Source organism: Xenopus laevis, chromosome 5L (assembly GCF_017654675.1).
Source record: "Xenopus laevis strain J_2021 chromosome 5L, Xenopus_laevis_v10.1, whole genome shotgun sequence".
NCBI lineage: Eukaryota > Metazoa > Chordata > Amphibia > Anura > Pipidae > Xenopus > Xenopus laevis.
In genome coordinates, this window is record NC_054379.1 from 159,133,569 (window position 1) to 159,147,603 (window position 14,035).

Genomic DNA, 14,035 nt, shown 5'->3' on the forward strand with positions numbered 1-14,035 from the left:
GTTTAGGCTGCAGGTTACATAAAATATCAACCTCCTAGTCCTACTTCTGTTTCTGTACTGTAACTCCCATCATCCTCAGCAAACCTTTTCTTTTCCGGGGCCACATCGTTCAAAACTTATGTTGAGGCGCTGGAGTCATACAAATGTGTTTCCAATCATTCACTTTTCGTTTTTGTGTTAGTTAAACACAACCATTGTAAAATAGACTGAAAGTGTTGTTAAAATAAATATGGAGGAACCCAAGGGAAGTATAAATAATTAAACCTCAATGATAAATGCCCTTATCCTATGGCGGAATTGAGTTTAGAACACATTCTGAGGATTCTGGAACATGAAAAGGAAAGAGAAATTAATTAAATCAGTTTACGGACCAACCGACAGAAATAACAAGCTTTCCAGAGTCTCGATTGTTTTATTCTACTTAGCCATAATAATTCCACTGAAAACAATCATATTGTGTGCATGTTATTGACTGATCTCATGTAGATTAAATGAAAAGCTCCAGTATTAAATGAATTGGCAAGGCCTGCCAAGACCTGACCAGGAACATCTAAATAGAGGAGCAAACATCTAAATGAGTCCCATAGTGACGTAGATATCTCATAGAAGGCACCTTGAGGACCTTGTATCTTCTACATAAACATGTCCATCAATATTCCAGAAAAAATGTGAACCTGCCCAGATCATGCTTCATTCTGCTTTAAACCTGTCCAATCTTTGCCATACAAAGAAGCAATAAGTCAGTCTGGTGGCCTCCTTTTAGTTGGGTGTCCCACAGATCAGTTCTGGCTGCCTGTCTATCATCTCCTGTATTCTACGCTTCTTAGTTGCTTAAGAATTCCTACTTTAAGTTCTCCGTTTCATAACGTGTTTTTTACGTTTGGTAACTCCATAGATACTCCCATATACAATACAAAACATGTCATAAAAGAAATATTCCATTGACTGCAGTCATTCCTGGGACAAACCCTTAGTTTTGAATCTTGACAGTTGCCCAAGCTTCTGACTCAGGGGGTGTGTGAAATTGACGTTCAAGTATGGGAATAAAATGGAAATCTATTGTTTCTTGCCAATTTTGAGCCCAGAAGTTGAATCATCAACCATGAACACCACCAAGATAAATCTAGACTTAATCTAGAGATTTTAATGACTATGAGGTTTGCTGTTGGATTACATTGGGAGACACCTACAGTTTTTACTCATCTTTGAGAAAAAGAAGGCTTTGTCTGTCTCTAACTATTAACCTATTAGCAAAGGCAAGGCTTGGCACAAAGGCTTTGCTTCTGCCAGAGACATAACAAAACTTGCCTCGGCTTTAAAACAAAAACAGAAATGGTGGACATTCTATAAATGATAAATATACACAGTAACACAGTCACATGTTAAGAGACACAGGAGGAAGGAGGTCCCTGCCCCATAGAGCAGGATTATGTTACTACAGTATATAATCCCACATAGATTCCTTTGGTTGACGCTAGGGGTATGCAATAATGGTTTGAAAGATGAGTCAGTGGTTAAGGCCCCAACTTTCCCCCTGCAATGCAAAATACTCATTGATGATGAGGTTTATATATGTGCATGACTGTATTATGACATTGTCCAGATTTTGGGCATTAAATGAGAGCTTGACCTGGAAAAGTCTCAAGACCTTTGCATTTGGTTTCCCAATTTGAGATGCCTGTCCCACCTCAGAGGCTCAAAGCAGTGGATATGGGGCCTAGTCTTTATGCCATTTAGTTATATCAGGAATGAACGATTATTTATTGTCTCGTTTATACATAGAATCATTGTACGGTGACTGTTACGGACAATGTTTTTCTTATATCCGTAACTTTGTCAAGATAACTTCTGAAGATCTCTGACCTACGAAGACAAATGCCAAAGTGAATTAGCTGGCTTCTGTCTCTACATCCCATATTTTCAGTTTTTTATTGATTTTTGTTAAACCTGAAAATTTTTTAACATGTTTTACGAGTGAGCTATTTTCGGGCAGGATGCAATTCAGCAAAGAGAAAAAAACAGGTGATTTTTGTTCCCCTGGAGCGAAACCATGTTTATTTATCTCCCTGTTTGATAGAACGTGCACTGCAGCATTTTCCTTGCTTTATGGTATGTCTGCTCTTCTGAAATTCTCCTCTCTTGCAATTACGTGTAATTATGTCTAACCATTAGAATGCGGATGATTGCAGGCCTGTGCCAGGAGACTTGAAAAATGCGAGCAAATTCAAAATCCTTGCTTAGACCTAATTATGGGTAATTAGAGAGAGCTCCTGTGTGTGCACGTGTGTATGCACAGTACATGCATTGTTTGACCCGGCCAATTATTGTCATCAATGGCTGCATCTTCATCCAACGTATTTCTGGAAAGCCGTAAATGAAATGTTTGTAATCAAAAGCGTTAAGACTTGGCCTACTGAGCGTAGCGTATCTGGCTGTAGACGGGAGGTGTGGAAAGGGATCCCTGATAGAACAGGACTTTTGCGGAAATAAATCTTTTCCTGGGGAATGAAGATAAATCTTTGACAATTTTCCAATTTTGGCCTTAAGGTTCTTATTTGTTTTTCTGTTGGCCGAGGGCCATTGGTTTGCTGGCATGAATGAGATCGAGTTTTAAATAAATCAATTGTTACATGTAATGTGTGAGAATTTCATGCGATTAGCAGAAGGGAGATGTTTGCAGCCCAGAAGAAAGGTGAAGTTATGCCTATATAGAAAGGACAGTCACACTTGCCTTTAATTACTATTGATATTATTTTTTTTGCAGTCTACAGACTGTTGTAGCAGCTTATAGGGGCAGGTCGGACTGGGCTGGTGGGATACTGGGAAAAAATCCACCGGGCCAGACCTGCTCCCTCGGCTGACCAACTGTTTGGCGTTTTACGTGCATGCGCGTGTTGCAGCATTTTTTCGTGCATGCGTGCAGTTGAAACTTAGAGGTCAGGAGGGGCCCCCTCGGACTGCCAGGAGGGCCCCTTGCTTTGCAGCCCCAGTGGGCCCCAACGGCTCCAGTCTGACCCTGTATAGGGGTCATTTACAAAGACCCTGGGCAGAAGTGCCAGAGCACTACAGGGCAGAAAAGTGCACCCCTTAGTGCTGATTTAGGGAGAACTTCTGCCTAGGGTCTGGTTGCACTCTGCACCTCATGCTGGATAAAAAATTAAGCACAAGGGGCAGAGCACAGCATCAACGGGCACAAGGCTCACATTGGGGTAGATTACGATGTGGGGTCATTTATCAATATAAGGCAAATTTGCACCTGAGCTGTAACCCATCTCAACCAATCAGTGATTAGTATTTCTCAGCCAGCTGCAGGTAGAACAATGAAAGCAAATATAGGATTAGTTGCCATAGATTACTGGAAATGTGCCCACTGTTCATAAATGAGCCTGTTGTGTTTGGGAGTGCAGAGACCTTTGACCAACCCCATGAATACAGCACTACCTGTGTTCGGCAGCACTTTATCCATAAGGAGCAGGTGGAGGCATGTAGGGGTCACCCTTCCTCCACCCTTCCTCCACCCAACCTGCTGCCTAATTTGTGCCAATTGGTGCAGCCCACATTATGGCCCTGCACTACAGCATGGAATAAGGACAGAGCTACCTTACACCCACCAACACTGTGCTCTGGTCCTCATGCCCACCAGCATTCCCTAACTTGTTGATCTGAGCTACTTGGAAATTAGGAACAGTTAGGGAGCAGGAAGGGGTATGTCTATGTACCTCCCCCAACCTGGCTGAACAGGGTTGGACTGGGCTGGTGGGACACCGGGAAAAACCCGGTTGGCCCTGGTCTTCATGGGCCCCACCGACCCAAGCCTTTTTCCCATAGCACTACAGACACTCCCTGCCCCCTCTCTCTGGTCGCATGTTAATGTAAAAGGTGTGCAGTGCAGTGGTGAGAGGCAGAGATAGGGTGTATATTGGGAGGGGGGGCCTTCATGTTACAAGGGGGGCCCTTGAGGATGAAGCTCTGGTGGGCCCCAAAACCCCAGTCCGACGCTGTGCCTGAAATGCAGCCAGCATTGTATTCATGGGGGTGGCTTCAGGTCTTTGTGCTCTTGAACTTCTACTAGTGCAGAAGGCAGGGTGTGACCTTCAAAAACATGGTGGACTGTGTCTGTTTAGTGTCCTGCTGTCCACCTTGTAAATGACCCCTTTTGAGTACACATGAGCAAACCTGACAGTTTCCACCATTAAAAAAAAAAAAAAATTACCGTTATATTAGAATAATTGTTACATATAAATAAGGGCACATCGTAACAACAATTACTGCTGAGATGTCTTGACCGCATCTCTTGTACCCCACAGCCTTAGAGAAGGGTCTGACAAAAGCCCTGAAGAAACTCGATGACTATCTGAACACACCGTTGCCTGAAGAGATCGATGCCAACAGCCGGGAGGAAGAGAAAGTTTCGAAGAGGAAGTTTTTAGATGGGGATGAGTTTACCCTGGCTGACTGTAACCTACTGCCCAAGCTCCATGTTGTGAAGGTAATGGGGTACATATGTGCCAGTCTTCAGTGGGGCAGAGTTGAGGTGCCTCTGCTGTTTGCCAGTTGGAGAGTGCAAAGAAAAGTGGCCCAGGCAGACAGTGAGCAGTTATTGGTGGGTTGGTGAGACTGGACAATATCCGGTTGGACACCCTCAACATAAATACAAAAATATCTGGTATTGCTTATCAAACTAATTCATAACATGTGATCTGATGAATTTAAATATTCAAAAATATCACTTTTATTTGAACACGTTGGGGCAGATTTATCAAGGGTCGAATTGAAAATTCAAAGTAAAAAAATTAGAATTTTGAGCTATTTTTGTGTACTTTGAACTATCGAGTAGGCCAAAATTCGATTCAAAATTGAAAAAAATTAGACTATTCGAATACCAAATGTTATCATGTCTCTTTAAAACTTCAACTTTGACCATTCGCCATCTAAAACCTGCCGAATTGCTGTTTTAGCATATGGGGAACCTATGGAGTCTTTTGGTGGACTTTGAAAAATTTACGTTTTTTGGGGCAAAACATTTGATTCGATAGAATGTGGTAAAACTTCGATTTCAACAATTCAAATACAGCCTATTCACTCGCAGAAAAAAAACGTAGATTTTTTAAATAAATTTCAGTTGGCCTTTTTTTCTTCAAATTCCGAAGTTATGGGAGTTCAAAAAAAATCCCATTACTTCGAAATTCGACCCTTAAAAAATCTGCCACTTTGAGTTTCAATTTGAGGAATCAGCAGAGAATTAACATTTGTTCTGTCTGGGAGAAGAACCAGATCAGCCTTTTCTATCCACAGATTCAGGTTCTGGACTTATTAGTAGCATGGCTCCTTGTAGTTACAAGTAGATGGAGATGTTCCATTTTTTTTAGATTTATAAGTAGAATGGCTCCTTGTAGTTACAATTAGATGGAGATGTTGCATTTTTTGCGCCAGCGTCAGCGTGCCTGCGACCGTCGCGCCGTGCTGGCGTCACAACGCCGGTGTCGGAACCCACGTGGGTTCCCTGGGCGCCGCCATCTTGGATTCTTCGCCGCCGGGAGCGGACGCGACTCCTCGCGCTCCCGGCGGTCTTGACAGTACCCCCCCCCCCTCACGGGGGGCCTCAGGACCACCGGGACTTGGTTTCTGGGGAAACTTGGAGTGGAAGTCTCTTACCAAACGAGGAGCATGCACATCACGGTGTCCCTCCCAAGAGCATTCTTCGGGGCCAAAGCCCTTCCAATGGATGAGGTATTGAAGGGACCCTCTGGAGATTCTGGAATCAAGGATTCTCTCCACCTCGAATTCTTGTTGACCCTCCACAGAGACAGCAGGAGGAGGAGATTGGACACCAGAGAAACGGTTGGAGACGGTGGGCTTCACCAGGGAGACGTGGAACACGTTGGGGATTCTCATCTCTGGTGGGAGTTGAAGTCTGATGGCTACAGGGTTAATTATCTCCAAGATGGGGAACGGACCCAGGAACTTCGGACCCAACTTGGGAGATGGCACCTTCAAGCGAATATTCCTGGAAGAGAGCCAGACACTATCACCCACCTTGTAGGGAGGAGAGGGCCTTCTACGGCGATCCGCGAAAGTCTTGTGGACTAGAGCACACTTCTCTAGATTAGACTTGGTTGCAGCCCAAATAGCAAGCATATGGGCTACCAGATCATCTGCAGCCGGGACGTCCGACAACACGAAGTCCTGAGGAAAGGCTTGAGGGTGCTGTCCATACACCACCATAAATGGAGACCTTCCTGTGGAGGAATGACATGCATTATTATGAGCAAACTCCGCCCACGGGAGGAGGTCAGACCAATCGTCCTGGCAAAGAGACACGTGGTTCCTCAGGAACTGTTCTAAGGCTTGGTTCACACGTTCAGCTGCCCCATTCGTCTGCGGGTGGTAGGCAGACGAAAATTTAAGTGTTATTCCCAAGTCTTTACATAGAGAACGCCAGAACTTGGCGGTAAACTGGGTGCCTCTGTCGGAGACGATCTCCACCGGGAAACCATGCAGGCGGAAGATGTACTTAATAAAGAGTTGGGATAATTCCACCGCAGAGGGTAACTTCTTCAAAGGGATGAAATGGGCCATTTTGCTGAAGCGGTCAATGACAACCCAGATCACAGTATTCCCACCGGAGGGAGGAAGTTCGACAATAAAGTCCATAGAGAGGTGCGTCCACGGACGAGAGGGAACCGGCAAAGGCTGTAACAACCCGCTGGGGCGGGAATGGCTAGGCTTAGAAGTGGCACAGACATTACAAGCAGCCACAAAGTCCTTTACATCCTTGCGGATATCAGGCCACCAGACTAGGCGCCTCAAGAGTTCAAGGGTCTTGGCCGGACCAGGATGTCCAGCTTGCCTGGAGCAGTGGGTTTGTTGCAGGATGGCCAGGCGAAGTTCTGGAGGGACGAAGGCCATGCCAATCGGAGTATCTTGAGGAGCCGAGGACTGCCCAGCCAGAATCTGGTCGGCAAATTGGGGATACAGAGAGGCAATGATCTTGACTGGTGGAATGATTGGTTCCTGCCTCTCAGGGTCACGGTCCACCGGAGTGAAGCTACGAGACAAGGCATCGGCCTTCAGATTCTTGGAACCTGGGCGATAAGTCAAAACAAAGTTAAATCGGGAAAAGAAAAGGGCCCACCTGGCTTGTCTGGGATTTAGCCTCTTGAGGGACTGTATAAACTCCAGATTCTTGTGATCAGTGAAAATCTGGACAGGAATTTCAGAGCCCTCCAGGAGGTGACGCCATTCTTCAAGGGCAAGCTTGACTGCTAAGAGTTCTCGATTTCCGACATCATAGTTCTGCTCTGCGGATGAGAACTTCTTGGAGAAAAACGCACAGGGGTGCAATTTTCCATCAGTGGAGTGTCTCTGAGACAGGATAGCTCCGGCTCCGACTTCAGAAGCATCAACTTCGATGCAGAAGGGTAGTGCAGGATTGGGATGTCGGAGAACAGGAGCGGACGTGAAGGCCTCTTTCAAGGACTGAAAGGCTTCTATGGCAGATGGAGGCCACAGGCTGGGTTTACCTCCTTTCCGGATGAGGGCCAGGATAGGTGCAATGCGAGAAGAGAACCCCCGGATGAACTGTCGATAATAATTAGCAAATCCGATGAATCTCTGGATTGCCTTGGTACTCAGTGGGAGAGGCCACTCCTGGATGGCCGACACTTTCACGGGGTCCATCTCAAATCCCTCTGGAGAGATAATGTATCCTAGGAAGGGGATCTTGGATACCTCGAAGACACACTTCTCCAACTTGGCGAAGAGAGAGTTCTTCCTCAGACGAGAGAGTACCTCCTTCACCTGGGAGCGATGACTTTCAAGGTCCTTGGAAAAGATCAGGATGTCGTCCAAGTATACGACTACGAACCTTCCTAGGAGATCTCGGAACACATCATTAACAAACTCCTGGAAGACGGCAGGGGCATTGCAAAGGCCGAAGGGCATAACAAGATATTCATAGTGCCCATCCCGAGTGTTGAATGCCGTCTTCCATTCGTCACCCTCCCGGATGCGAATGAGGTTGTAGGCCCCCCGGAGATCCAACTTGGAGAAAATCTTTGCCCCTTTCAGCTGGTCAAAGAGCTCGGCAATCAAGGGCAGGGGGTACCTGTTTTTCACGGTGATCTTATTCAGACCCCGATAGTCCTATACAAGGCCGAAGGCCTCCGTCCTTCTTCTCCACGAAGAAGAACCCAGCCCCTGCAGGAGAGGTAGAAGGGCGGATAAACCCCCGCTGGAGATTTTCTTGGATGTACTCCTTCATAGCGGTAGTCTCTGCAGGAGAGAGAGGGTAGGTGCGCCCTCTGGGGGGCATAGCTCCTGGCAGGAGTTCAACCGGACAGTCGTAGGAGCGATGTGGGGGAAGGAACTCTGCAGACTTTTTACAAAACACATCAGAAAACCCCTGGTAAGTGGAGGGCAAAGTCTTTAGTTCCGCAGTGGAGACATTCACCTTCTCGAGGGGTTTTGGCGGAAGGCAATGTTGCAGGCAAAATAAACTCCAACGAGAGATCTGCCCAGTGGACCAGTCTATGGTGGGGTTATGCAGACGTAACCACGGAAGACCCAATATTACTGGAGTAGAAGGACAGGGAATGATGAAGAAAGAAAGTTTTTCTTGATGCAGCGCCCCAACTTGTACAGATAGTTCCGCCGTGAACATTGTGACGAATTCAAACTCCAGGGGTTTGTCATCTATGGCGGTAATTCGCAGGGGTGAAGACAATGGAAGCAGGGGAATCTTCATGCGTTCGGCAAAGAAGGCGTCCATGAAATTGCCATCCGCTCCGGAGTCGAGGAAGGCCCTTTCGAAGATAGATTTACTTGCCAGGTGAATCTGCAAAGGAAGGAGAAGTCTGCGTGAATTTCCTTGATACTTCTCCTGAGGCCCTCGAGTGATGCCCCCTACATGAGAAACCTGAGACATACCTCGGGGTACAAAACTCTTGGCTTTGGCAGGACAGGCGTTGGCAAAATGGGAATGCCCACCATACGTCTTCGGAGTCTTTCCTGCTCGGAGAGGCGAGCCTTTCCTACTTGCATAGGTTCCTCCAGGGGAGACGTGGACACATGAGTCACAGGGACAGCGGATGCTTGCAAAATCGGCCTTTGAAAGCGAGGGGCCAACATAGGAGAAAATCGTCTGCTGCACTCTCTCTCCACCTGGTGTTCTCTGAGACGGGTGTCAACCTTAATGGATAGAGCGATCAGCCCTTCCAGGGTGTCAGGAGTCTCTCTGGAGACGAGATCATCTTTGATGCGGATGGATAGGCCTTGGTAGTATACGGCCTTGTAAGCGTCATCACACCAGGAAGTCTCCGCCATCAGAGTTCGGAAGTCTATAGCGTACTCATTGACACTGCGGCTTCCCTGCCGGAGCTGCAAGAGACGGGCAGGGGCGTTCGTAACCCGACCTGGAGCATCAAAGACTATGCGAAAAGCTTGGAGAAAGTCTTTAACATCATAAGTCACCGGGGAATTCTTCTCCCAAAGAGACGTTGCCCACTCCAGTGGCTTGCCTTCCAATCGAGACATCACATACCCCACCTTGGAACGCTCACTTGGAAACTGTGTGGGTTGGAACTCAAATTGAATTTGGCATTGTGTGGCAAATCCCCTGCAGGCTTGTGGGTCCCCACTGAAGTGAGGGGGAGGTGGAATGCGAGGCTCACCTGTCGGGTAGCTTGCGTTCGTAGAGGCTGCCGCCATGGGGGGATCTCCAGTAGGTGGAGCAGCGGAGGGCGTAGAAGGCACTTGAGCTAGCAGGACATCGAGTGCTTGCCCAATGCGAAACTGCTGGTTTTCGTAGTCCTCCATGCGGGATGCCAGTCCGCGGAGCGCTCGTCCGACATGAGGTGTGGCTTCCTCAGAAGGATCCATGGCCCGAAAATAATGTCAGGGAGCCGGGAGCCCCCTCTGGGGAGTAGTCCGGATCTAGGAGGAAGCCCCTCAGGAGGGATCAGGGTCGTGGTATCCAAGGGTAAGGCAGGAGAATAAACAAAGTCCAAGCACAGGTCAAAAGACAGGCGGAATACAAACAAAGTCCAGGGCCAGGCAGGGGGTCCAATGGCAGGCAGAGTATCAGCGAAGTCCAAGTCCAGGCAAGGGGTCACAACAAGGAATCAGGCAGATATAAGCAGGGGAAACAGCAAGGGAACCCAGGAATCTCTCAGGGAACAGGATCCTATTTTCGGGCGCCATCTTGGCGCCTCAGGCGTCCTTTTATCTTTGAATTTGGCGCCCTTGCGCCAGCGTCAGCGCGCCTGCGACCGTCGCGCCGTGCTGGCGTCACAATGCCGGCATCGGAACCCACGTGGGTTCCCTGGGCGCCGCCATCTTGGATTCTTCGCCGCCGGGAGCGGACGCGACTCCTCGCGCTCCCGGCGGTCTTGACAGTAGCATGGCTCCTTATAGTTACAAGTAGATGGAGATGTTGCAATTTTTTTTAGATTTGTTAGTAGCATGGCTCTTTGTAGTTACAAGTAGATGGAGATCTACAAGTAGATGGAAATGTTGCATTTTTTTTAAAATGTATTAGTAGTATGGCTCTTGTAGTTACAAGTAGATGGAGCAATTTTTTTTAGATTTATTAGTAGTATGGCTCCTTGTAGTTACAAGTAGATGGAGATGTAGCAATTTTTTTTTAGCTTTATTAGTAGTATGGCTCCTTGTAGTTACAAGTAGATGGAGATGTTGCATTCTTTTAGATTTATTTGAGCTGAAGCAAGCCATTGTCATAGTATGCACACACTCATATATTTATATGAGCTCAAAAAGAGGAAAGTTTTTTGTAGGACATGTTGTTCGTTCGTACTTTAAAGGAGCAGTATACCCCTTGTTCACCATGAGTAAACTGAATAGGGCTTGTGCCGAACATACTTTATGTTCTAATTAGAAAAAAATCTGAAATCTCAAATTTCTTGAGTTAAACAGGACAAAAATAAGATGTTTTAACTTCCTGGTTCTTCCAAGACAATCAGATAATCGGTGACCAGATAAACCCCTGGCAATAATGATTATTAATAAATAATTTAATAAATGTATATTCTTATTTTCAACTCTAATGCTTCGATGTTTTCTTCTTAGATCGTCGCAAAGAAATACCGTAACTACGATATCCCTGCGGATATGAGCGGCATCTGGCGGTACCTGAAGAGCGCTTACGCCAGGGATGAGTTTACCAATACGTGCGCCGCAGATAAAGAGACAGAGCTTGCCTACGCCGACGTGGCCAAGAGGCTCTCAAAGTAATTTCTCTGCCCAAGTGAAATTACCCAGCACTTAAGTGTTCTCATACCCACGGACTGATCTTCTTGTTGCCTTAGGATCCATCTACACATCATACCAGTGTAGGTTTAACAATTCTGCCTCTGGATAGGCCGGCTTTGTGTTTGACTTTAAACTACGTTGCTGCCAACTGCACTGGACATGATTCCTTGCCCTCGAGAGGCACCGAACTCAAGAAAGGGAAAGCGATCATGACACCAAATCAAATCTTAAGGCAACATGCGCTATCTATAAAGTATTTTTATAATGGAAGCTGATTCCTTTATCAAACGTATTATTTCACAGGGAATGTATATTCTTAGTGATTCTATAAAGCTTAATAATAATATTAACAATAAGGAGAATACATTCTTCTAATATTAGAGTTATTCATCGTAGAGCAGCTTCTTCTAGTGGTGGTTAATGTGCTACCAGGATGCAGAGACTGGTTTGGATTTACCCCATGGCAGCCTTGGCGTAAAACGAAAATGGACAATGAAGACAGATGGAAATATTATGGAAAGATGGAACTAAAGAAAGAAACATTGAGTGCTGAGGTGAGAAGGTGATACCGGAAATCTGGAAAAGAGAGGTTGAAGGAGCTTAGGGCACTCCTCAAGGCTTCCATGATACCCTTTTAGGCTCGTGGCATGTGCTATGTATGTGACACCACTCGACAGGAACATTTAGGCCCCAATAAAAATGGTAAAACCTGTACCAGTGTCTTCAGGTGTATTTGTATTGCCCTGTTGACCCTGAGCAGCTGAAGACTTCACCATTGTCTAGTAAAGGTCTCACACAACTCACGACTACTGCTATTTCTGGACAGCACCAAGCTGGTTCTATTCAGTGAGGTCCAGGGAGTAAAGAAACAAAAGCATCAAGGTTGGGTCAGCTGGTAAACAGTGGGAGAAGGAGCTAGAGGAGAACTCCTCAAAGTTTCCATGATACCCCTTTTTATACTCATGGCATCCTTCAAATTGCTGGTACAGGTGTATTTTGGCCCAACATTGTCTTTTAAATGTTCACGCCAAAATCTTTAGTGGATTTCAATAATAATGAATTAAAAGCCAGCAGCATGGTGTGCCAAGAGCCTTAGAATATTCAACCATCTGCCATCACCTTGGGGTAGATAAGGGTGGAACCTGCAGCAGCTTGCAAATGGTGTTCTGAAACAACCCAAAAGTTTCTTCTCCCCGCTCCAGATTATCAAAAAATATGGCCTGCAAAAGTATAGGAATGTAATGGGTGTCACTGAACATAGCCTTTGAGGATACTTAACGAGGGTAAAGTTGCCTTATGTGAATACACAATAAATGTATTTGAAGTATTGCTGTATGCAGCAGTCGTGTTACTGTTTGTTTACAATAACCAAGTTAAACAATGATACACCACCACAAACCTAGTGATGATTCACTTTCAGTAAACGGCTTCATCCTCCAAACTGCCCATGCGACTGCCCCTTGCCTAATTACAGTATGTCTGTCTGGAACGATCCATAGTTTACCCACATTTTTAAATGCTATCAGTAGACTTATTTATGTTTGGACCAAGAGTCCCTTCAAACACACCACTCGGACCCAACAGCCAAGCTGAGTTCTGGAATGCAAAACTTTGTTTGCTTTAACGAATCAGTTGATTTGTACAGAGAGCGTCAGTACTTTGCCCTGATAATATCATTGTGGCCTAATGCTTTAGTGCCGCGAGTTTCCAATGGACGCAGTGTTCCAGAATTCCTGCCCCGCACCTCAGGTGTTAGTGATATGCAGCCGTGGTGCTGAGAGGCCTCAGTGCTGACATGTTTTCAGGATCACTGAGCAGGTGCTTTCAATCAAGTCCTGGATCTTACTCTCTGCACACAGATTGCGACGGCTGAGAAATGTATTTCCCCCTCTCAGTCAATGAAGTGTTGTGCCTCTCAGCAGAGCCCACCAGTGGCACAACTAGATGATACTGGAGCCCCCGCAAATTCATTTTAGGGGCCTCGATATATCCAGTGGTTGACCTATTTTACCAATATAAATTGCTCATTAATTAGGGCCTCATGGGGCCCCCTGTACCTCCTGGGCCGCTCTGCTTCCTCTGTACTTACACTGGTGCATGTGCTGCCGGCGCTGTCAGTTATTGCTGTGCATTCCAATAGTGCCAGGAAAATAAGAATTGGGGCAGATATAACTGGAGAATCCAGTCTGCATTTATTGATAATTTATCAAAACTTTCCTTAGCAATTGAACACTGGTCAGTTCTATGGAATGATAGAGTTCAGTGCCACTCAGCAGCAACCCTGAACACTATCGCCTGTCCAAATTATTGTAATTATGATCTCCGTCCTCTCTGGTGCCCTTTTCTCTTCCTCTGTCTATTATACAATCCTTGTGCCTCTTTCCACTCCCACTGTATGGAGCATCATAATACAACATGGACCTGCTATGGTACCCCAGTGGGGTGTATATGTAAATATATCGCTTACACTTAAATATAAATGGAACGTCAGCTCCCCAGTGAGTGACTGGAGTACCTTACAAGGAAAATAACCCGTCTACTACAAGATTTCCTTTAAATGTCTCTATACATTTTTTTGTTTATACTGCTGAATACCGAACTGAATCCAAACCCTAATTTGCATATGTAAATTAGGGGTGGGAAGTGGAAAGCATTTTTACTTCCTTGTTTTCTGACAAAAAGTCACACAATTTCCCTCCCCGAATCCAAATCCTGCTGAAAAAGGCTGAATCCCTCCCCGAATCCTGAGTTCGGTGCATCCCTTAAA

The 14,035-nt window shown here is 46.0% G+C and overlaps 1 protein-coding gene across 2 annotated transcripts in view; it reads left to right on the forward strand.

The window, feature by feature from the left end:
• Window positions 1–11,980, forward strand: part of LOC108717222 (chloride intracellular channel protein 5) — an 83,673-nt gene extending 71,693 nt beyond the window's left edge. For both annotated transcript variants that reach the window (XM_018264077.2, XM_018264078.2), the window contains 2 exons: window positions 4,308–4,489; window positions 11,086–11,980. In XM_018264077.2, coding sequence (XP_018119566.1) covers window positions 4,308–4,489; window positions 11,086–11,250 — 347 coding nt within the window. In that variant the 3' untranslated portion in view covers window positions 11,251–11,980. The remainder of the gene's footprint in view (window positions 1–4,307; window positions 4,490–11,085) is intronic.
• Window positions 11,981–14,035: the final 2,055 nt, after the last annotated feature.